Here is a 25,911-nt window from a genome sequence, read left to right on the forward strand (position 1 = left end):
AGAATTAAAGAGTGTAATTGAACTGGAAAACAGCTTTTGGATATTTGGACTCCAAATGATCACCTAAGCCTATTACCAGCATAAATTGAGATAAATCCCTCACTAGAGGAAAACTTCCTCAAGAATCATTCAAAAAGAAAACTAACAATTCTTGTAGAACAAACCTTTCTTAAAGTATCATTTTCCTACTAGTTAGTGGAGTTATCTCACCAGAGGGCTCATTTCTAGGACAAAATCTGCAATGTTTAATGGTCATGATCATACTTCTGCAGTTCCAGCCTAACACAAAGGAGAATCAGTTTCAAGACAGGCAAGAAACAGTTGCTATGAGACCATTATTAATAAGAGAAGATGCAGACCAACACCTACATTGGCAAGAAACGGCATATAGATAACAGTCTGTCTTGTTTCTTTTTGTGCTTGCATCCATAGTTCAAACAAAACTTTGTTTGCATGAGCACTTGCAAAAATGAACAAGAGCATCAGCGTAAGAAAGGGAAAGACATGGAGAAACTGAGCTTTCTTTCTAAATCCGAGCAACATTCAGTTCATTTCCTCCTTACTCCATTATACACCCAGATCAACCACCAACTGAGACCACATTGAGCAGGACCATTTGATTTTAGCTGCATTCAGAACTACTGCACTTTTAGAAAGAAAAAAAAAAGAAATGGTCAGAGTTCAAAGGCAGATCTTGGGAAATGACTAATTCACAGTCTTAGTGTGTAATGTGCCCCAGCTGAACTAAATTACACATTTTTTTAGTTGGATGTGTCACTCTCCGAAGAATAAAATGTGAAAATTCCTTTATCGCACTGCCTCCCAGCTATGGATTTGAAGCAAATTGGACCACTTTGGATTAGCTTCAAGAGTTTCTGAAACACCAGCTACATGGTGATGTATTATCTGAGGTCACATACACTTTGCAGTCTCCCCAGACATCAAGCCCACGTATATACATTTCTCTATTCTGTGTAGGCATGCGGAGGGGGAACTGTAAGTTGCAGATGGCTGAATATAGTATTGTCAGGTCCGGGGCAGGACTAAAATTAGTTTTCCAGAACCTTCAGTCCAGTCCAAAGACAGCCAGACCGTATCCCAGACATGCAGGTATTGCTGCTGCCTGCTGTGCACAATGCACAAGTGCTGTGGGATTTTAGGAGGTGGAAGGAGTTAGGGAAGGTATGAAGCAGCCAGGTCTGCAGCATCCATAATACCCCAGATAGACAAAGCATTTCAGGAGAGATTTAAAGACCTCAGACAGACAAAGTATATCAGGAGAGGTTTAAGGCTTATCACATAGTAAATTCCAGCGAGTTCAATGGGACTTGAAGGTATGAACACAGACCTCTGCGGGTATTGGTTCAGTGAGGTGAACTCATATCTTCACGTCTGCTTCTTTCCACTCCTTCTCCCTCTCTACCTTTCCTCCTGCCCAAACTCCAGGCTGTGAGGCTGATCTTGAAGCTATCACATTTCTATTGAACCTTTGGATTTGTAAAAGCAATGGCTTATTTTGGACACCACAAGCTTTTATACATCAAAAGGTGCCAGAAAGTAATTTAACTTAAACAGAAAACCAAGCACCCCACTCACTGAAGTCACACTTTTTAACTACCTCACTCAGAAAGTACAGACAGGGTGGAAATATTTGGGGGGATCAGAACCCCAGACCAGCAGAGCACTGGCCAGTGCTGTGTGAGGCAAAGCGAATATTTGCACTGTGATCACAGAAGCAACTGCAACACAGTGTAATTTCTGAGCTATCTCAGGTGCCTGCAGCAATCTAGGCAGTGGCAGAACAGAATTTGGCATGGACTAATTGACTCTGCTTCTTAGGGAGACTGATGTCGGTACCCAAACTAAGCTGGGTATATCTACATGTATCTGCAGTCATTCCTGTGAATGCTGTACCCAAAGCAGACAAGGGAGATGGAACAGCATGATTTGGGCCATGAAGGTGAGAAGAAAGCTAGTATCTTCAAAAGTGACAAGAACTGCTTTCATGTGGGGTGCCCAGGCTTCGGGGCATATCTACGCTGCACAACAGTACTGTCATATCTACAGACTCAAGTGTCTCTGAGCTGGTGGCTTCTATACAATACAAAGAAGTGCTATGCAGAGAGATTATGTTGGGTCCTTGAAGAGGTGTAGCTATATGGGTATGATGCTATGCACAGGGTAATACAGTGTCAACAGAACTAATTAGCAGAAGGTCTCTGCAGAACAATGCATCACATAGCAGGGGACGACATTTTGTTTTCTAGATAACTGCTGAAAAGACACAATACAGCTCGCCCCAAAAATCCCTATTCATTTGGAAAGGTAGAACAACAGCCTGCCTTGATGCTACTTCTGATAACTTTGTACATATTACATACCTTTTTCCCTGCTTAATCATTCCAGGGTTGACTCAAAAGAGCAGCAGAAAACACCCCTTACCCCTAAGCCTAGCTGAGAAGGAAATTGATAAGAGCTTTGAGCACCTTTGGTGATTCCAAGGCTTGCAGACAGCAAAACACCAGTATGGGGAAGAGGAAGTAAAGGCAATAAGACCTGGTAATATGCCAATGGATCATAGCAACAAAGAACAAATAGCAGATAGCATTATGGATAATATAATGGGTCAAAGAATAGACTTTTCTTTCAGTCCCCAACTTTCAGGCAAAGTAAAATCTGCTTTCTTGTCCACCAGTCCCTCTATCTGCCTAGTACAGCTGACAGTGAGGGGTCACAGCACGCAAACCAATCCATCACATTTACACTGTTCCATGATTCATCGTGACAAATGAACAAAGATGCTGAGCTCTGTGTGGCCACCTCTCCTGATGGCTACTGCCTGGATTCCCCTTGTCCTACCACAAAGGGATCAACCTGCCCAAGAATTTTATATGTAAAACATAGGAGAATGACAGCTGAGCAGGTCATCTGGCTAATTGCAGATACCACCTCCTCCAGCTCTTCCCATGTCTAATTATCTGGGTTGCTTAGTGACATACTAAAACTCCAGCTGGGACAAAAATGAAGATCTAGCAATCAGAGTGCTGTTCTAGAGGTTGTTCCATCACAGGCTTCCTCTATGACCTTAAACAGGTGTCTTAGCACTGCTTCTGAAGAAAATCTGAATCTGGTTCAAAAGAAGATGTTTATCTAAATAGGTTTTCTCTATTTTTAAATGCCCTTTTCCATCTAGAAAAGCTTGCCATTCCAATGGATGTGCCTAGGTTCTCTGCATAATGTGCACAAGAGAAAATGGGACCCAAAACACCCAGCAGACAATGGCAAACAAGGTGCCAATGAGCATGGTGATAGCACAAGTCCTCCTCTTTGAGGTAAACTGGATCCTTAAGACACCCAAGGGCTTTAAAGGCTTCCAGTATAAAGCAGGAGCTGAGCAGAGTTGTTGACTCTCTTTTTGCAGCTCTAGTTCTGCAGATCTCTCTGAACTTCCTTTTCTACTGTAATTCAGGGCTAACGGACAGCAGAAGGACACTCGGTCCTCAGACAACAGGTGCCACAAAACTATTCCAGGTGAGTTACTCAACCATCACCTATAAGGGACAGCCGTTCACATACTGCTGGTGCCTGGAACAGAACCTGGCACCTTCTAGAGTTCAATACAAACATCCCCAGTGCTTGCAGCAAGAGCCCACCTCACAGGTACAGAACCATTCATGCAAAGACACTCCAAGAAGTTCAGCGCTGTTATAAAAGCAAAATTTTTTGCATCGAGGGTCACACTCAAATTTTTGCACTATGCCTTCATTGTTCCTTTTCCTCATGCTGGCTTGCCCCTTGTGTTGTATGGAGGCTTTCTAAGGGGGTAACAGTACTGGCACTCATGACCCTTTGCCCAGGTTCTGGCCAACACTACCCACTGTCCTGAAACACCACACATCCTAGCAGAATTATTCTGGTCTTAGAGGTCCTCTCTGACCCCTCTTTTGCAAGGCTGGCCCAGCCCCTTTCCTTACCTGTTGAGCATGTTGGACTGGTAAATCCTTTTCTCCTGGGTGTTGTAACAGCTGCTCTTGGGCTCAGGGATGAAGCTGTGTTCAGACAGCATATCAGAAGCAGCCGTGGTGATTATGGCTATTCCATCCCTCACTCTGGCAGGAAGACCGTAGTCCCATTCATCATATGAGACAGAGATGAGCCCAGTGGGGAACTCGGATGGCACTGTGTCTGTATCCCCTGCCACCAGGCTGGGCACAATCCACGTGTAACCATAGCCTGTCAGACCCACAGAGTTGGCCACCTCAAAAATGTAGGTGGCCTCTTCCTTTGTGCAGTAGAGGAGGATAACAGGGCTTTGGAGCTTCTTCAGCTGGTTCTGGATCTTTGAGTCCCCATCGTCCAGGGACATGTCCAACAGGAGGACCTCCTCCAGTTCCCAACCCACAAAGCTGTGCTCAATGGTACTGCGGATCTTGTTCACAAAGTCCTGGTAACCAGGGAAGTAAGTAGTGACAATGGAGAAGATGTACCAGTCATATTCTTCCATGATGTTGAGCATGACAGAGGCTTGCTGTTCTATTGATGGGCCAAACTGGAAGAACATGGATGACTCATCCTAGAATAGGAAGTCAAAGAGAGGAAGAGAGAGAAAAAAGAAAACAAGAATAGGTCAAAGGAAATAAACAGCATTCCTTGTCAACCCATTGAGCATGGAGGGGGAGGCACGCAGTCAGAATCTTACACTTCATGTCTTGGCCAGAGCTTAAGGATTTTTAACTTTTAAAAATTTAAAATTTAAGTGAAGCAAGTGGGGAGGAAGTAAAAGCCTTTTTATGACCAGCTGTCCTTACTTTATTTTTAAAGGCAGGTTGCCAAAATTACTTAAAGGTTTCAAATGTTAGGCATGATTCTAACAGACAGGGAACAAGTGGTACACAAGTGAGGACAGAAAAAGAGAATACATACAAAATATTCCATGGTTGCAGAAATTAAGAGCTTTAATCCCAGGATTTTCATAACCTTATATGTAGTATAAACAGGTTATACAGCAGCTTTGATACTAATTTAGTTTGGGACAGTCACTCTAGTTTGAGTATCCAAACTGAAGTACAACTAGAGTAGGAAAAACCATTGGACACAAATAGCTCTGAGAACCTCGACTACAAGCTCCTCTCAAAGCAAGCAGTGGCACAGAGTGCTACAACTGAGAAGGTTCAGCCTCAGAACAACATAAAACATACTAAAATGTAAAAAAATAAAATTCTAAACTATCATAGGGTTTGTTTATACCATGCTTTAGAGAAATGTCAGCTCAACATTTCTCTTGGTATTCCTTTCATATCCTTCTACCATACCAAGTTCATCTTTGCAGGAATCAGAACTTGTACCATTTTATAACCTCCAAGACTCCAAGGGAGTTTTGTGCAGATCTCAGCTCTCCAATGTCATAGTGTAAGCCTTTTTCATCCTGGGATTTCATAAAACACCAGGCTTTTAATCTGTGACAGATCCAGTAAAATCCAAATCCCTGCTTTTGCCTAATTCATAATAGAAAGGAATGGAAAAAACATTTGGCAGTATGCTCCTGTATGGATTGATCTTCTATCTTTTAAAATCAACTGCAAACACCCACTGAGTTCTGTAGAGTAGGATTAGATCACCAAAAAAAAAAAGGGGGGGGGAGAATTAAAAGATATCTCTCTGCAGAGATTCCCATTACAATAAGAAAGTTCTTCAAATGCAGTTACCACTTTTAGGAATGAGATAGCAGCCCCGCCTTCTTTCAATAAGCCAGAAGAGCAGAGATCCAAAAGGAGGTAGTCAGGAGTTTTAGACCTGAGGAAAACTCATTGTGCAAATGCCTCAAGACACTACCTCAAGATATTCACGTTTAGAACAGCTCTCTTCCAAATTCACTTTCTTACAGACTGGCAGGTAAAGCTGATTTTCAGCAGGGTTGCCAGTTAATCATCCATCCATCCATCCATCCCTTCTTTAGTTATTGTTTTGATTACCTACAGCCATTTTCCCTATTGGTAAAATATGCCATAGCTCAGCAACTCCAGAAAAAAAAGCTCTGATCCTGCATCCAGCCTTAAGCTGTTTGTTTCTCTTTTCTGCACTCACTATGGGTCACGTCCTATACGGAAGAGTCCTTGCTCCCAGATCCCCATGCCTCTCCTATGAGGTTTGGTGATTAAACTCTGGTCACTTCCTCCACACAGCTCACCACCCACTTGTGAAAGTACTCTTAGGGCTGCTCTTTGCTCACTGGAAAAACAAATGTACACAAAAAGAAAAAGGAAAAGAAGACAGCAACAAATTGGAAACAAGTTAAAAAAACAGGAGCAGCAACTGAGTCTCTTAATCTGTGGCAAACAGCTCATACTTCCTATCACTGGAATTCACCTCCTTCTCCCAGAACTGTACTCAGGAAAATAACTTACTCTTCCAATAAAAAGATACTTTTTATCTTTGAAGCTTATGGAGAAAATCAGGAAAGCCAGAGGAAAGATTAAATTATTGTCATGGCATCTGCCAGAGTTTGAAGAAAGCCTGAACAAGCATCTCCAATACCCTTCATTGCACCGTGCCTTTGAAAGCCACTTGTAGCAAGCTGAATGCTAGGGTGAGAAGACTCAGCCTTACTGTAATATGAAAAGGCAAGACAGGTACACTGATGACTAGTATTTATTTTTATATCAAATTCAACAAAAGCTTTTCTATACTTATGCATAAGAACCTCTGAACTGACTGCAAATTTCCACAGTTTCTAGCACAGAGGCTAAGATTTAAGGACCTGGCTATTGAATTATGGGAATATTTGACACACAGCATCTTGAAGTCTTGTCTGAAAAAATACTGGGTGCTTTTCTCAGTGACAAATAGGGAATGGGAGATGGTAAATCCACTGGTATTTCAAGGCTGCATTGAAACACACACACACACGCAGGAGTTAGTAGATGTGATAGTGAGGTGGGGGAGGTATTGCCTTCCCCATGATTTTAAACAGGGTCAGATGCTAAAGTGCCCACCGACAGCTCGTTCCACACGATTGCACAGCCCAACTGTGGAAGGGAATTCAGCCCCAAACACTTGGGGAGAAAATTCAGAGGTCCTCACTAACCAGAGTGTATCAGAACATCAAAAATCAATACACCAAATAGATAGCTTTATCATAACCCAGCTAAACAATTCCTCTTCACCAAGAAATTCAAGCACTCCTCCTTAAATCAAACAGCACAGACCACTTGGCTGTGCATGCAATAATTGCTCTTGAGCAACTGCTTGCATTTTTATTATAGAAGCAGCAAGAAAAGGCAACTTCTATTCAAAATGAGAGCACTAAGGAGGTGCAAGCCAGTCCAGCTTTTGGCTTGCCAAGATGTCTTTTGGCACTTGATCACCCCAATACTTGGGCTAGCCAAATGTTCTTCATTCCCTAACCAACTCAGCACTCAGACAAGAGAGGGGCGAGGGAGGAAGGACGAACAACAGTGTAGAAGAAAGTGTCCCTCTCATAATAAATCAGGAGAATTGCTGATAGAGCTGGACAGGAACCTCAGTGAGTGCCTTTTGGTGGACAAAAAACAAACTAAGAAAAACGCCCAAGAGCCATTATTTCCTTCCTGTCCTTATTTTTGACCACACCTGATAGAAAGTCAGGGAAAAAGAGAAGAGTCTGAACTGACAGAGAATCACAGGGCTATCAGAGCAGGAATTTGACCCCACTGTGGTGTTACAGTGAAAGCTTTTAAATTAGGAGGTAGGTTGAAGGGGGTTTTACCATTTTTACACACATATACCCCATAGAATCATTATTGGTTGATTACAGTCTAAAACCAAAAAGGATTGTTTTACCCCTCCAGGCATTAAAGGTTTTTACAGAACATTAGAAGCTCCTCTTTTTCTCCTGCAGAAATTTCACACTCTCCACTTGGAACAGCCAAAACATGGTTCAATGTTGCCACTGGGAGACAAATTTATGTTTGGGATAGGGATAGGTTGAGTTCAAAGCAGAAGTAGTCCCTTACATTGCACATCACCCATGTGAAATACAATCCCCTGGCTACAGGGGAAAAAGCTTGTCTTTCTCTTACAGCCCTTCCACCTGCAAGCCCAGGCTCCCCATAGCTAACTGTTGCAAGAGACAGCAAGATGCTGCCGTCGGGCGTCCCTCACCCAGTCTGAAAGAGTAGAGGCTCCATTACAGGATCTCAATGCCTCCAAAGATCCTAGTACTCCCCCACTGTCACCCTGCAAGGTCAGGGATCTGGAGTTTACAGGGCTGAGCTGGAGCCGACCAATTGACACAGCACCACTCCCCTGCTGACAGATGGCTTTCTACAGAAAATCTGCTCCAAGTTTACCACTGCTGGGACAACTATTGCTTCCCTTTCCCACACGTTTAACCCCTCAGATCACAAGGCTGGATTGCACATGGTGAAGGTGCAAAAGCGCTCACCCTGGAGACTGGTGGCTGGCAAGTTCCTAGGTGGATGGAAGAGGGTTTGTGGACGTGGCAAAAGGTTTAGAGAGCAACCAAGTGTTATTTCCACCAATTCTAAGTCACCGGTGACTTATGTTCTTCAAGGGCAGGCCCACGCAGATTTTGCACGAAGGCCAGGTCTGACCCCCACCGGGGATGCAAGCCCTTGCAAGGCTGCAGCTGACTGTCCGAGGAGCCCTCCTGCAGCTGCACCAGTTGAAACCAATCACTGCCGTTTAACGAACCATTTATCTCAGATGTGGCAGGAAAGTGCCCTGGGGTACTTTTCTCACATGTTCCTTCCTAACAGCCTCTCTGGATTCTCCAGGCAAGCAAAAGCAATTTCTGCCTTACAAACAACATCTTACTATCCAGAGTAAAAGTGCTGCTCAGCATGGGGCAGATCTAAAGCAGAGGAACACAGGATCCCCAAAAATGGTTGCAGTGGGCCAGTCATCTTGAAGAACTAGAGAGATGTCCACTAAGCCATAGTATAACTGTTGACCTGGGGAGTGAGACGATCAGCACTCCACCTTTCCTCCATGAACGTAATCTGGTTCTGTGCGCCGTGCACTGGTGGCTGGGCCATGAACAGATTTTTGCTACTGGTGGCAAGTTCCTTTAGCTCCAGTCCAAGTGCCAGACCCCACAAGGGCCAGGTATGTCAAGTTACATGTGAGGAATTTGAGTGAGGAGCAAGTCAAAAGCATGTGTTTGCTTCTGGGATTTGGAGAAATCAACCACATGTATGCAAAATGGCCTAGGCTGCTATCTCTGCACAGGTGCAGGAGAAATACAATTTGTGCTGCTAGCCCCTTTTTATTAGGTTTTGGGGAACATAAGTATATCTAACCCTATTTGCTGCTGCATTAAGCATCCTGTGCAGCCATAATTTAACAACTGAGGTCTGCCCTTCCTTTCATTTCCAGTTTGCACAGGGGATCCTGTAAGATCCTAATGACTCAGGCCACTATCACTTTCCAAAGCTCTCTTCTTATTTTCCTGATTTAGATGAAAATTTGTGTGTCTAATACAGTCTTGATTTGCAAATTTCCTCTATGACCCACAGACAAACCACATAGGGCTGCCCCTTGTTTAGACTTTGGCCCTGCCTACTACACATTTTGGGGGGCAAAAAGGAGTGAGCAAGCACCAAATAATTTCTGGGAAAACACAGACCTTAATTTCCCTACCTATGTATTTATTTTCTTCAAAATTGAGACACCACTGTGTACCTATTTGTCACAGTCCTAGTGGGATACCTGATTCACTGGGAGTTTTATTGTTCATGATGGAAAATGCCACAACAGTTGAAAGTCTTATAATTAAATTTTCTATATTTCTGAGTCCCTTTTTTTATAACAGATCTGACAGGAAATCAGGATCTTTGTTGCTTAAGTGTTCATTTACTCCTGTTTATTCTTACCACAAATGCATCACTGCCTCAGGCTAGCCTGCAGTCAGGATCTTCTGCCTGTTTGTTTTTTCTCCCCACATTTAATTTTTTATTTAGTTTTCAACGACTCAATACAATAAAACTCTGTTTTTAATATTACGTGCTGCATCATCCTGTGCGAGTCCTTTCCTTGAGTGCTTGCGGCAGGGACTATGGGAACACAGTGACACTACAGCCCTAGCACAATGTCCCTGTGGTGGGACTGGCATCTAGAATAGCATCTCTGCGTCTCTCACACACATACATGCTCACATTTCCACAAATACACATATTCACAGCAAAACATACTCAAAGTAAGGTTGGAGCATGTTGGACTGCGCCATTTCTTAATGACTCTCTGCCTAGTTGATACTATTTAGTAGTATTTCAAAACTTTCCTGTCTTACTGGAACAGGTTCCCTGGGTTATTACTGATTCTGGCTTGCACAGCAGATGGAGCAGATGACCTCCTGCAATCCTTTCCCAGTGCTCTGATTCACTGATGAGTGGATCGTTCTTGGTGACAATCCTCAGAGCTGCCCTGGGAATGTGCCATCAGTGGGAAGTTCAAATTCGTTAGATGTAGAAACGTGGTTTACATAACTGTATCATTTATCAGTCCCCTCCCTTGTTCTCATAATAACTGCTGAACACACTGGCCTTATTTGACAGAAGGATACATAGCTCACAGATGATGGTTACAGAGAATTGATTGCAGGAATCGGTGGGTGAGTGAAAGGAGGAGATCCAGTTCAGTGTCCCCACTGATGGAAAGGCAGGCAGGATATACTGTGATAAATCAGTGGAGGGCTGTAAGAGCCCTCTCTTACAGGAGAGTGTGTTGCTGTCCTTCTGGTCCCTGCTAGGCAAGGCATACAAGTGGCCAAGAAAGAAGGTCTGTGGCAATTAGGAGAATGGTTGTTGACTCTCTAGGTCTCTTCTGGAAGCCATGATCTCTGGTGACTACTGAGAATAATTGCAATAAGGAATCTAGAGTCGCTAGTGTAGCTTAATTCTGTTACTCTGGTAAACGGTAACAAATGTATTAAGATTCACATGTATAATGACATTAACTATACACAGATCCCAGTCATGTTTGGGACATTAATCTCTCTGTAGCAGTGGAAACAGATCTGCTGCAGAGCCCTAGCCCAGGGAGAACTCTGTAAGTGCTCCAGCACCGAGGAGTTCCCGAGAGCTGCAATAAAAAGGTCTCTGATTAAAGATGACTCAAGAGCTGAAAACAGCTAAGTGATTTCCACTTTCCACCTAAGGGTCTACAGAAATCATTCATTCTAAGCATTTTGCAACAGAGGAAACACAAGATACCCTAGATTCTGTAATTTTGATCTTGGGATTGTTTCACTCCATACCACATGCAGTTAATAAAAAAGATGAGAGAGTCAAACACACCAGGGCCACTGTCTGACATACACAATGCAAAGAAAAAACCCAAAAGTTGTTTGGCTAAGGCAAGAGTGCACCATTCGTGAATTTGATACACAATCACTGGTCAAAGCAGGCTAGTATATGATGGTATGCCATACCAGCTTCTCAGAGCATCACATATGGATGCCAGCACTTTTCCACAGAGGGGAAATGGCAGTTAGCAAGCTGCCAGGATAAACAGTTTTCACACTAGGCTTGTTGCATTCCCATTTTCACCTCCGTATGTGTGTGTTTCCTTGTTTGATGAGCTTACATGGATGGATTAAACCACTGGTCACTCTGGGTAGATTCCTCCCATCAGGTGCCATGTTTTACCACACTGACAACCTAGACAGCCCAGGCCTAGCACCCCTGTCCCAGCTCAGACAAGCCCACTAGGTTGGCTTAATATCCTGACATTGCCAGCCCGTATCAGTTAGAGGAAAGTCAGACTGCCCCATTACTCATCCATCCAATTACATCATGGTGTTTGCCTGGGGCTTCTTTTCTGGCTGTCTTACCCTCCAGACTAAGGACTGAATTTTGACCGTAAGCTGAATGGGATGTCATTGGTATAGCCATATTAATCAATAGCAGCCATAAAACTATCCAGCACTCTTTAAAAAGTCCAGTCACAGTATTTGGCAAGATGTCATTGAATAAATTTCTCAAATCAACTATCCAGGGTGAAATACTATTTCTTTTTATCATTTCTAAATTAACTGCTCTTCCATTTCATCAAGTATGCCTTTGGTCTCTTATTATGAGCAAACCTTATTATGAGCTGAACCTCCAAAGGTTCACAGACTCTATTTAGATAAGCCCTGGAAGTTCAGCATTGCATCCAATGCCCTCTGAGCCTCTCAGGAGCTGAAGATCTCCTCTCACTGTGGCCCAGCTGGGGACAGGTCAGAGTGTGTCCGTGAGGGCCTCCGTTCCCCTTCTGTCTCATGAAGTAGCGATACCCCCTCTCGCTCAAATTCTGCATTGCTTATTTAAACATTAACCTTCTGCGGGCAAGACTGTTAGTTGCTCTGTGTCCTAACACGTGGCACCTGCAGTCCTGGTGATGCCAAGGTCTACTCAGCCGTTATGGACAGTGAATTGGCTGTGCTCATGCTCTGAGCTGGCCAGACCACAGCCAAAGCGAGGTAGCCAATTTAAGGTAATTTTGTGCCAGGACTCAATTTTTTCTTAGAGGCTGGCCTTATTAACCAGTTTAGATCATTTTCAATGCACTGATATAGCTTACATACCCTTTGGATCAGAGCTGGCTTGCCTCAGAGTGCAAGTGAGCAAGCAGCAGAAGGCGAAGCCTGTGTAGATGGGCCTTTCCTCAAGGCAAGGGGCAGTAAAAGGCTTCAGCATCATCCAGTTTGCCCAGCAGTAAATAGGCAATGCTCTTACTCAAAAGAAAAAAAATAAAAAAAAACAACTAAAAAACACCACCCCACCCACCACTTAAAATAATAGATGAGCTCTCTAGCAAGGGGACAAAACCAAGAGCTGAGATCTGACTAGATTACACAGACTCCAGATTTCCCACTGCCCCATACCTGGTTACCTCTTCTCTAAAAGTGTCGTAGATGATGCTCTCAGGAAAAAAAGAGGAAAAAAACCAACCAAACAAACAAAAAAAACCCCACCACCACGAAAAAAAAGGTCCGGCCCCCACCGCTTTGGTCCCGGTTCAGCAGCGGAGTTTCCCTGGCAACCACGCACACGTAATACGGCCGTGGCCGTAAGCTCCTTACAGCCGGCGCTGGCAGCCCGCGGGGAGGGCCCTGCATCGGGCCCTGCCGCACTGCCCGGGGCCCGGCGCGGCCCGGCGGTGTCGGGGCTGCGAGGGATGGGGATGGGCGTCGCTACCCTCACCCCACACTGGAGCTCATCCTCTGGCAGCCCGCTGGGACTGCAGAGATGCTAGGGAAGAGCCAGGTAACCAGGGCTGGCAGGGGTCAAGATTCCCCCTCATCCTGCCCGCCCAGGCCTCCTCCAGGGCTGGTTCCTGACGGCCTACATGCTCCTTGGCCCTGTTTTCCTCTGTGGTGTGCGAGAAAGGTATGGAGTGTATGTGCTGCTGTCTTTGCTTCCCTGCATTCATGCATTGCTCTTACCTGGGGATTCAGTCCCACAAATACAGCCAGGTTTATTCAGTTAGCCCGGGTCACTGGCTTCCTGCCATGAGGCTGCCCCAAAGCTCAGAAAGAAGTGAGCCCACTGTTTCTTCTCCTGTGCCTGGGAGTAAGCGTTCAGCCATTTCACACTCACAGCTTTCTGAGACCATGAGGATCCACGCGACCCTTCACTGGGCTCTCCAAATCAGATCCTATCGCTTTGGAAAGGAGGTGCTCCTTGCTCAGAGTACACCTCCTTCCTGCTCTCCCAAACCTGACTCACTCCAACTCACCCCAACCTGTGTTTTACAGCATGGGCTGGGAGAGGAGCAATGTCAAACCCTCGCTGTGCACCAGACGAGAAGGCAGCTCTGTATGGTGCGTTTTAAGAGGGATTTTACCACCTTCCTTATGCTGCCAGGATAGTATAAAAGAGACTAGGTGTAAAATGAAGAAACAGTACCCCGATTCATTTTTGTTTGGACACGCTACTGGCAAGCGGCTGTGTCATTAGCACATAGCGTGTATGTCTGCACCAGGCAATGGGAGACACACAAACCGTGAGCTGGCCCTAAGGCATCTGTGCATTAACACTGTGTGGAAACTCCAGGTCGTGTCCAGTAGACCTGCCATGTCAGGAGAGTTAATTAGTTCAAATCCCAGCCTGCACTACCTTGGTGACACTTCTGGTTTCAAATCTAGCTGGGGACTCTCTAGGCCTAAGGAGAACCAGAGGTGGATTCCTGAACCATCAGACCTGGACTCTGGATTCAGCCCCTGCTTTAGAATACAGCTCTATCACTGAAGTGTGTTACAAGAGTCCTTGGCTGAAACAAGCAATAAGGGTTTCAATATGCACCCTCACTTGTCACGCTTGAAGGCCTGATGCCCATCAGAGCTGGTTTGGCCATAGCTAGTTAGTTCTTGTGCTTCAGAATGGATGAAAACATGGCAGCACCTACCTTCTCCCTACCCAGCTCGCCTTCCTGATCAACCAGTGAGCAGTGCCTCTCTCGGGAAGCTGCTGTCACGCCTGTCTTGCTCATCTAATTGATTCACAAAGTTTTAAATTATTATTGATTCTCCTCTTCCCCACTGTGGAGGTTTTGAGACCAATAAAGCACATAGAGTTATTTACACAGATATTAGAAAAGAAAGACACTCCCTCCTCAAATGTTCTTCTCAAGCTCCCATCTATTAAGTTTCAGAAACTCAGTAGGAGGTTTCCTACAGTTTTACAAAGACACAAATATATGAAGTCCCCTGCACCCAGACATGCCCATCCAAACATTTGCAGGATGTTCTGCCAAATCCACACCTGCTAAATTATTGCTTCCTATTGTTTTGTATTGGGATCATAGCTTTTTAGTTCCTTTTCTTTGCCCAGATGATTAAGAGCCATTTGCCATACCCCTTGCTGCTATGAGAGGCAGAAATTGTGGCAAACCTGCTATTCAAGGAAAAGCCATTTCTGAACTCCAATGAATAGGAAGTTGTTTTGGTAAAAGACTGGACCATAGGAGACTTGCAGAGCTAAAGCTTGCAATCTCCCCACAGTTCCAGAAACACTTCGTGTTCATCATTGCTACAGTGATTGGTGCTGGAAGGACCATTATATTCATCTCCATGATCTAAGCATATGAATGTTTACACTCCTCAGGGACTGATGAAGAGGATTTGGAAGAGGGAATCAGTCCATCTGACTTTGCAATAAGGGTGCTATGAGTTTCAGTTTTGTACTGCTTTTTGCTTGGGTGATGAAAGTCAACGAGCCCATTTCTAGTCAGCTTAATTCTGTGCTGGAGCACACATAATTGAATTCACTTTTTTTTCTGTACTTACCTGCACATTAATAGAAGGTGTCTTCTGTATATTCAGTATGCCCTTGACATAACTTAAAAGCAGCAGCATAATAAATAAGATGCTCTTTTTGTACTTGAATTCAAATTTTTATATCTATATTAGGCTTTGTACTTTTTTAAACAAAACCCGAGGCTGGGACTGAACTGCCATATCTTTTTCAAGATCACACACACGCACAAGGCACTGAGATTTCTGTCGAGGATTGGCAACAGCAGAGAAAGGGATTGATGGAGCAGCAAAAGAATTTGCCTTTGCTGGCCATTAATAATAAGAGTAACAAAAGCATCTGAGAGAATAAAAGCCCGGGTGAGGCATGTAAGGTATAGAAATAGCTCTTTGACTGACTCAAAGGCAAAGTCGATGCATCTTGTTTTCCTGCATCTCCCGTTGCCTGTCCTCTTTCTTAACCACACACTCCGACACGACGGGGGAGTGGGAAGTAGATGGAACCATCAGCAGGAGCTACAGCAGGCCAGGGAGAAACGAGCTATTCAGTCTGAACATTGCCTGGCCAGGGCCCATGACAAAAGATGAACAAATAAGAATATGAGAGGGGAAAGAAAAAGCCATGTCCAGCACTGCACCTCCTGCAAGGGAAGAGACGTTGGCTGTGATGCTTTGTCTTTCCTTTCCACTTTGTATCACTCTCATTATTTCTTGACTTCCTGTACACAGCTGCCTCCAGGTTCTTCAGCGCATGCAGGTGTATATAGATATATATATATACACACATGCTTGGGCACGTGCACGTAGGCAACTCTACATGCAGGATGGCTCACCTCCAATATGCCTGTTCCGCTCCAGCTCAGGCTGGCAGCACCTGGAGTGGATTAGCATCTGACAATGATCCCTATGCAATGAGGTGATGGTGCAGTCCAGCCTTACTGAAGATTAGTGTCTACATCACCACACATGCGTTCAGAGCTAATTAAGCCTCTGGTTAGTGCTCTCAGGGAGAAGCCAAGGATTACACAGGCTGCTTCACTACATAGGCCTGGCCACAGCCCAGAGAAAGAGAGCTTGCATGCCTTCAAATTGTGGGTGAAAGCATTGGAGACATGGTTTTAACAGACTTTATTCTTCCTGACAAAGTACAGTCCTTCAGGACTCATCTCTCATGGAGGCAAGTAGTCATCTAATTAATATACACCAAGAGGATCTGGGTTAAAAAAAACCCCAAAAAACAAAAAACAAAAAAAACCCCCACCCAACCAAAACTCTCTTTCCTTTAGGCAGGTCAGAAGCAGCAATACTTGTGGGAAGGGAATAGCAACAGAAAGGTTTATTTCAGAGTGCAGCTAAGCAATTCTGGAAGCTGAGACAAAGTCATCGCTCTGGTCATCTAGCTTCAGGATACTTTTTTTTGCTAGTAGGAAGAAGTGCCTTTTCTCCTTTTTCTGCAAAACCTCTCAATATCTGCCTCCTGAGAACTACTGAGTTGAAAAACCTTTCCTTCAAGACTGGTGGCTAGTGCAAGAAGCTCGACCTTTTCATTATCTCAATGGATGCAGGATGTGTACATTCCTACACTACTAAACCACGACATACGCATCTATCTGCACTGCGTAGGAGCCTGCAGCACTCACTGTGCACCCTTTATCTCAGAGGATGTTCTCCTCCTCTCTGTGCTAATAGTAGAAGAAACAGAGTTTAAGAACTATATATGTTCATCGTCTTGGCATCAGTGCTCTTCAAGGCATGCAACATTGCAGAGTGGGCATGCTGCATGGGAGATATCAACCCAGGGCTCTACAGCTCGTGTGGTGTCCAACTGTTCTTGTTATGCTACCCAGTAATTTCTAAGAACTGATAGTAGATCTCTTTCTCCTTTCACTCATCAGGCTAATCCCACTAACTTCAACGTCCCCCTATACTCTCCAGGTGGAAGTGAGAACATGGTCAGGCTCCTTGTGCATTCAGCAGTAGGCTACGGACACAACCTTTGTATTCATCAGTAGGAAAACATGGCCTTTACAGATATCCCTCACTGGCCTTCTTTCCCATGGAATCTCTCTTTATAATGTAGCTCTAGGATATCCAAGGAAGGAAAAGTATACAATATTTTTACATATTTGTATGTTTTAAAATGTACATACTCCATCCATACATAAAGGGCTGAGGATCCTAAATCCCCGTTTTTACAGGGAGCTTTCAGAGGGCCATGAGTTGCCCTTCAGCTGTCTGCTGGGGGGGGACTTTGCATAGCCCATTGATAATTCCCCTATTTCATTGCTATGCAATAAGCAAATTGTTGGGTCCCCGTAAGATTTTCACTTCACTCCGTAAGCACCAGCATGTTTGTTTCAGCAGAGATTAATCACATAAGCCCTCCCAGCCTTGGACTCAACCTTTCTCAGGGCTCCTCTGAAAGGGCAGTTTACTTCCTTACACAAGGTCAATTGTGTGTCTTGGACTTCGATGAAGGAAGCCCTCAGTCCTCTGGGCACACTGACAGCAACATTTTAAGAGTGCACAGCAATGCTGCCCAACAGTTTACATTCTAAACTAAAGATGAACAGCATTTCAGACAGAAATGGCAGGAGGACTTTAAGCAGGCTGGTCATAATCCCTCCTGCTGGGATCTGGACGGTAGGCATAAACTGGTCCCATTCCTGGTGCATCTTGGTAGGGGATTTTTCAGGACTGTTAAGTGGGCAACACCTTCCATCCTACAGCTTTTACCAAACCACGTCCTCAGAGTTTAATAGCATCTTGTGGTCTTTATGGACTCAGGAGATTACTGCCTCTTGAAGTGCCAAGAGCTTTTGCTACAGCTTCTAGGTTTTCCCTGAAGTGCTCCCCTCCAGGTATTGAATGGGCTAGGTATTACAACTGAAAAGATTTTAATTTAGCAAATTTTTCTTCTCAGCTGATGTACTCAATGCAGAGGGAATACGATAGATGAGATGTCTTTGCTCACCCATATCTGCATAAGCTTGTTTTAAGCACATTGTATGATTGCTTCAACTGCCCAGCAACAGCCTCCTCACATCTCCAGGCGTCTCAAAACCATGCCTAGATTGTGCAATGCCACAGCCCCACGTCAGAGATGCCAGAGCTAACGTGGACGACCTAGTAAGCCCACGAGGTACAGCCACACCTTGCAGAAGTATTATCTTGGATCCCTGAACCTGAAGAGTGGTTTCAGTACAGTCCCTGAGCTAAATTTGTGATGACACGATTGTACCACCCCATGGACCTAACCTGCTGGGTGCTACCTAAAGGTCTACAAACTGCGCCACGCAGCTATGACGTCACCGAGACTCACTCCCTTCCTGCAGTACCTGGGCACCCCAATATATTGTGGGGCTTCCCACCACAGCTGCTGTACAACTTACCCTTGTTGCCTGCTCCTCGGGCACCTTTTGCCCCCACCGCCTCAGCAGAGGTTGTTCTCTGCTCCCCAGGGAGCATCTCAACCCCTTTCTCTCAGGCCCACCTTGGACCCTTCTCCTGCATCCCCCAGCCCCACCGGGTTACTCTGCATCGGCTCCCCTCCTACCCGCTGGGCACGGGGTGGCGTGACATGCCGGGACTGGGGCAGCAGGAGGCAAGGCCAAAAGGACAGCAGACGGTGGGTTCACGGCCACATACACGCGCATCCCGATTAAGGATCCAGCTTTGTTTCCATGGCAACGTGCAGAGCCTCCGCAGCATGGTCCCTTCCCACGCGGCAGTGGCCGCGCTGTGCACCACTAAATCCTTCTGCCACTCCCAGCCACTGCCAGGGCCTGCCAGCAGTGACCCCTTACGCACTTTCCAAAGCCCGGCAGATTAGGGCTCACAGATTTCCCGCTCATGATGTGCCATCCAGAAACAGGCAAATAAGAATGTGCCGACTAATAGCAGTAACAGAAATAACACCACCCGTCGCAATCGAGCTGTAAACCCTTTAGAACAGCATTACAGAGAAACATGTTTCTTTCCTGGAACCTGGCAGTGATTATGGAGTGCAGTTCAGGGAATTAAAAGAAGACATTTTTCCCTATGCACAGGTAGCTCCTTAGCACACAGCCAAGCAGCCAGCATTCCCCTTGATCTACTGCCAAATGCCGCTTGCAACCAAAGCCAACTCCACCTTTCGGGACAGGTTGTCCCACGCAGCCTGTCTTCCCATGGGACAGTACTAATACTCCTTCCAAACAAGGATAAGCCTGAGCTGTTTGGCTGCTCCACTCACCCTCCACAGTAGGGAGGTGATATACAAGAGGACAGCTGAGACACTGGGTCTGGGAGCTCGCACCCTTCTCAGCACCTCTCAAGGGAGCGGCAAGTTAGACATGGCCAGATGTTTCTTCAGGCTTTCTGCAGTCTGAAAATCTACTTGCCAGCTTACAGTTGAATCACAAGCAGGACTGAAGTGCTCATGATTTCTTGGCCATTTCTCCTACATGACTTAAGGGTTGTCTGCTGAGGAACGATTGGGAAAATTAATCCAAATTAACTAAAGTTGTGAGTTTAGCATGAATTCATTAAATCACATTAGCCTTGAATGGACACAGTTCTTCCAAATTAAAGCAACCCTTAGAAGAAAATTGAACTAAACTGAATTAAGGTCCTTTTAATTCTAAAGAACTGAGTGCCTGCATGGGGTTTGATGTAATTAAGGAACAGCAGTCTGGAAGGGATGTCCCAGCCCCGTTCTCCCAGACAGCCTCTCCATATTAGTCTTTTCAGGAACCTATCATGCTCTCACTGAAGAAGGGTTAGGTTTCTTGCTTTCCTTGTGTGATTTGGAAGCTGGAGCAGAACCTCGCTGCACCAATGACTTTCTGGTGAAGCCTGTTCCTGGCCAGTTAACACCTACTTGCTCTTTACCTTGAAGAGCTCTCCTACTTCCAGGGTATTTTCCCTTCACTGTTGTTTTAATGGAGGGCAGCCTTTTATATTCTTCTCAGCCTGCATTTTGCCAGGTTAGATAAGCTACACTGTCTTAGTCTCCTCTTGTAAAACATGCTTTCCCTTCTTTCTACCAACCAGATATCTTTCTGACTCCATTTTGCTTTAATTGGGATAACTGGAATTATACACAGAATTGTACACAGAGGAAATTACAGTAGAGCCTTTTAAAATGATACTGATACTTCCCTGCCTTGGCAGGGAATATCCTGCCTGGCACCTAGGAACATAATTGCCTTTTATGCTGATGTCTCATATCAAAGGCTCAGTCATCACATCAGTAAATAATACTCCCACTTTTTCTCTTTTTCATTTGCTTCTAACTGATAATCCCATTGTTTTTAGGATCAATTAGGAGGAGTAACAAAGAATCTTCCCATACAGGCCAGCAAGCTGTGCAAAGTCACCCAGACCAGCTAGAAGAAATAGAAGTATTTTAGTGCTGCACTCTCCAATTTCTGCTGCTCAGGTCCTTCAGATCTAGTGTGGGTTCTACCATGTGGCTCCAAAACAGGCACTGTAGACCTGTCTATCTGCATGTCCCTGGACTTCACACCGTTGCGTCTCACCCTCTTTCTATACTGTAGTCCTCAAGACTGTCCAGTTCTTTCTGCTTGTTCCCTATTCCACTCTTTGTTGATCACAGTACTCCCAAGCATGCACAAATGTCCTCATGAATATGATCCCTCACACTTCTACGCCACAAACCAGAGCCAGACATTTGGAAACATTTACAATTCTGCGGTTCAGAAAGTTTCAAATTAGCCACACTACACTTCTTCATATTTCTGATGTGGGAGGAGGCAGTCAGATTAGAAATGCATAACTAGTGGAAGCAAGACAATCAGGTCTCCCGTTCAGACAAGCACTACCCATTGCAGGACACGAGCATGTTTACAGCAAGTGTCACATGAATACAGCCAGTTTAAAAAAAAGAAAACAGTCTTCCTACAATATATATCCAAGCTGGCGACTGTATTACTACAGGAAATCATTGTACTGAGCAGCAGAAAAAGGTAAAGAGGTAAATTATTAGGTTCTGATTCAACACGCCATTATTGCCATTCAAGATGCCATTTACCGAGGACCAGGTTACTCCACTGTAAAATTAGACTTTTGTCCTGGTAATTTAGGCCCTTTAAAAATATTCATTCACATTTTTAATGCAAAATTGCTTAGACCTGGCTTGTCTGTGTTCATGTGCTGTCAATACTCCTGTATAGGAGTTTTATCTGCATATTCATGTATGGAAACGTGCAAAAACTTGCAGAAGTGTACATCTTCTGGTTTCATATGCAAGTATTCAAGCCAGAAGTGCTTGTGTGCTCATTCAACAAGGGAACGGAAACAATACCAAATAGATCTCTCTGACCAACCATAATTAAGTAATGCAGCCTGTATCAATCCATAGAGTAAATATTTTCCAAGAAGTTCACTGAATAAATTCAAATAAATTTGAGGAAATTATGATCTGCACAATTGATATTCCATGAGCAGAAAAAGAAGCTAAATTCACTGAATAAATTATGTGTTGTGAATTAGTCCCCCAGCTCTAGCAATTACTATGGCTGGATTATTAAAATGGATGGATAATTTAGCATCAATAGTACTATTTTTTGTCCTGGGTACTCAGATAATACTACTTAGGTTTTCTATAGCATCGCTCAAAATAAATTAAATGACAGTGTCCTTTTTTTTTTTTTTTTTTTTTTTTTCAGAGGAAGAAAATAAAGTGGAGAAACAACCTTTCTGGTGTCAGTGTGTACCAAACTTCCTGGTGTGTACCAGCTCAGCAAACTGGAAGAAATACAACCCACGTCCCTGAACAGCCAGCTAGAACCTTCCTCCAACAACAGCACAAGAACTAGGTAGGACATGATCCCTCGTCCCTCTGTATGAGAAGATGGCTGTATTTGGGATGCAGAAAGAGTAGGGATCCTGTTAGCCTAAAGCAACAGGCAACAGTTATTGTTTGAAAGCATCTCATCACATTTAATGGGCTAGTGAGCACTAGATTTGCCCTTTTAGAACAGGTCCTTTGGGAAAATCCATTATTGTGATCTCTTCTGTAGCGTCACCAAACTATGATGTTCAGCAAACCATACTCCAGTCTGAGGGGTAAATTAGTTATTTGGAGAGCTAGAAATGAGACTGAAATCAGCCCATTACCACAAAATAATTTGGGAAGTAATCTGCAGGACCTTTGCCCAGCTCCCTATTGATCGCTCTGAAATACCTCCTTCAGCACGACATGTACAACTGCTACCCTGTTGCAGGAAAGTGAATGGTGGAGGAGGTCTGAGCTGCCCACTGCCTCCCAGGGGGATTTCCTAGAGCAGGGGTGAGATACTGGGCCAAAACAGGGGAAATGGGAGGGCAGCTGCGGGGCAGCCTTCCCTCATCCTGTACCTGGGATGGCAACTAAGAAAAGAATTTCATGCTGCAAAAATCATCAGTTTGGCACCTTGCACCAGCCTCAGAGCTATTCTGGTTAAAAGAAACAAGGCAATTTTCTGGTAATTTCACTAAAAAGAAAATCCTGAGCCCTCCAGCCCTCATGTAAAGCCATGGGTTAGTGCTTGTCCGTTCCTTCCTTCCCCAGGTGCTGTGCTGCTGCCACATGCGAGATTAACAAGGAGGTTATATTTAAACTTCCAAGAGGAGCTGCTGTGCGATTATGGGTCTATTTAAAATCCTCCGGGCAGCTGCAGTACATAATAACAAGTCAGTGGGAGGGAGAGAGAGAGAGGGGAAGGAGGAGAGGGAAAGGAGGGGGGGTCGGGAACGTCACGGATTGTCTCCGAAAAATTGATTGCCAGAAGATGTCAGGGGGTGCAGTCAAGTTAAAGATGTCCCCCGCAGGGAGTGAAAGGGAGAGGGGGGGACATGTGAGAGAGGTGCCAGCACCGGAGGAGCGTGCTGACGGCGGGGGGATTGGAGAGGCCAGCGTGGAAAGCTGCCAGACCTGAAACCTCACTGCCTCGGGCAAGGACATCATTCCCTTAAACCCACTCCGCTCGCTCCGGAGGGCTCTGTCACACGCCACTGGGTGCCTGTCCAGGCTTCCTCAGATCACAGGCATTTGAATGAGTAAATAGCTATTATTAGACTGTCCTCTCCAGCCTGCCCACACACACACCCCCCTCACCCTTAGGCCAGCACAAAACTACCCCCAAGAAAACATCCCCTCAGGGCTTTACCCAGTACTAAGATTCACTGTACCCCTTGGGGAATCTGTTCCCCTGTCTAAACCCAGAAGAAGGGTTTCCTCACAAGAGCAGAGCAGGGACCCAACTCTTCCTGCCTCACCATAAATCACATTTTCTGTTTTTTTTCCTGACCCTCTCACCACCTGCCTCCACCATCCTGTGTCACCAGGGAAAGGACAAGATGGGCTGAGACCCCCTCGGTGCTCACCAACAAATGTTCTCAGCTTGCTGTGACATCAGAGCTCAGTGACATCACATCTGGCGAGGCCCCACAGGCAGCCCTGGGGCAGGTGAGGTGGCAGCAGCAGTGGCTGGGCAGATGGAGGAGAGCCGGGTCCCAGCACTGCAGGAAGCTGCACCAGAGGTACCAGCTCTAGCTGAGCTGGGAAAGGAGCCCTCAGTGCTCCATGTCGCTGAAGGATGAAAGCTAATTCATTCTTAATTGCAGGAGTGAGACCTTTCAGTCACAGGTGTGTTTCAGATAAGAGTCTGTGTGATGGGGTGGGACTTATCTAATGATTTCCCTGTGGTGGTATCATAGCCTCCTGCCTGCCTGCCCTCTCCTAAACAGTCAAATTTCCACGTCCTTTCAAAGACTTGCTGCAATCCAGCCAAGATGACTGCATTTCAGTGCTGACTGGAGCCTTTGCGATGCAGTCTATAAAACACTTTGGGAGCTTTCCAGAGGAAAGATGCTCAAGAAACATCAGTCATAGCAGTCCACACACCTTCTCTGACACTGTCCTTTGTGACCGTTTCCTATTCCTCTCTTCTTTCTTCCCCATCCTCCTGTCCCTACACAACCATTTTCGGTACTGGAGAGTGGTGCTACCAGGCAGGGAAGGAGTGTCTCTCCAGAATGAGATTTGCCTCAATTTCTATCAGCAACAGAGAAGAGGGGAAAAAAATGTCCAAATTAAGCTGCTTGATTACTGAAATTAATCTTGTCACTTAGCATCCCTGTTCCACAGAACGGGGCCTTTGATTAGCCTCCTTGTTTCAGAATATTACAAGCAGACGTTTATTAAGCAGAAGGCAATTCCTCCGCAGGGGGAGAGGGGCAGCTGATTCCCAAGGGAAGGCTGCTCTCAGGATAAGACATGGCCCCAGCTTCGCCCGCATCCCTGGCAAGCGAGGGGTGCTGCTCTAACACCACAGCCAGGGCCCCCCAAGAATTCTCCAAGATCCTCCCCCCAACATATGACTAAGGCCCATCCTGTTGTTACTGTCATAGGCTTGGTATTTATAAGGTTGACAGCTCTTGCAGCAAGTTATCGCTTATTATTACCGTCATCCTGACAGCCCTCAAAGGTTGTGAGGTGCCATGTCCCCCTTGCCTGGCTCGCTCTGAGCACTCAGGAAACGCAGCCGGGTGCGGAGCACTCCCCAAAGCAACCAGCAGACCAGAGGACCTGCACGTGGGACTTTCAGCCCCCGCACTTCCCTCCCCACTCCCTCTCCAGCTCTGCACAGCATCACAAACCGCATGGCTGTGACTTTGCACATCCATGCTGTCACAGGCGGCTACGTGCTTTTCCACTCCATAGGGCACACGCTTAGAAACCAGTGCCTCACCGTAGGCGTGGACTGCACTCACTGACCCGACGCGGGGTGCCGTACTTGCTGGGATGGCCTAAGGGAGAGCTCAGAGAGGGTGGTGGGATGCCCCAGGGATGCCCTCACAGAACCCAGGCAATTTCTCCTAGGAGATGCCATCCAGGAGCTCCAGAGCCCAAAACTGGCACTGCTGGTACAGAAGTGGGACAAGAGAGGGTAGAAGGTTGCCTCCTTTGGCTCCCTCTGACTCTGCCTTCCCCCAGCTAAAGGGTGCTTGGACATGGTTACTGGCATAGGGACATATTCACCAGCATCCCAAGCAAATCACTGGCAAATTTTAAAAAGGCTAAAATGATTGCTGGGCTTCAAGATACACTGGTCAGTCAGCCAGTACTGAAAGGTTGTAAAATCAAAGATCAACCTTTACATTATCTTCCTTTTCCTCCCTATGCAAGGGAAGTTTTTGGTATTGATGGCCTAATGCTTATAGTGTTGCTAGTAAAATGACTGTATTCCAGTCTCCATGTGCTACAGCATCACGGTGCCAATGCTCCATTCTGCAGGAGAAACGCAGATCAGAGGGAACGTGAGGGTGAGGCCTGTATAAGCTTTAAGTACAACTTTTTACAGGCTGTTGATCTGGAAGCTGGCAAAATTTGGCAGTTTTCTAACCACTTTCATCAGAGGGCCTCAAACTACTTTCCAAACATTAAATAAGTTTCACAGTAGCCCAAATCCTCCAAGTACTTGCTTGCACTCACCAGTGAAGTCAAACTTGCCCAGCCTATGGGGAGGTATCATTATCATGATCTACAGATGGGGAAACTGAGGCACAGGGAACCCAAGTGATTCAGCGATCATACAGATGAGCCAAGAGCAGAAGAGAGATTTTCTTGCTTTGGCTCTTCCTTAGCCCTCTGCATTCCCACTCTTTGCAATACCAACTACTCAGCTTCC

General features: G+C 45.4%; 1 protein-coding gene across 2 annotated transcripts in view; it reads right to left on the minus strand.

Moving 5' to 3' along the window:
• Positions 1–25,911, minus strand: part of GRIN2B (glutamate ionotropic receptor NMDA type subunit 2B) — a 208,393-nt gene that overhangs the window by 116,343 nt on the left and 66,139 nt on the right. For both annotated transcript variants that reach the window (XM_054813050.1, XM_054813051.1), the window contains exon 4: positions 3,975–4,573. In XM_054813050.1, the coding sequence (XP_054669025.1) occupies positions 3,975–4,573 (599 nt within the window). The remainder of the gene's footprint in view (positions 1–3,974; positions 4,574–25,911) is intronic.

Source organism: Grus americana, chromosome 1 (genome assembly GCF_028858705.1).
Source record: "Grus americana isolate bGruAme1 chromosome 1, bGruAme1.mat, whole genome shotgun sequence".
Classification (NCBI taxonomy): Eukaryota; Metazoa; Chordata; class Aves; order Gruiformes; family Gruidae; genus Grus; species Grus americana.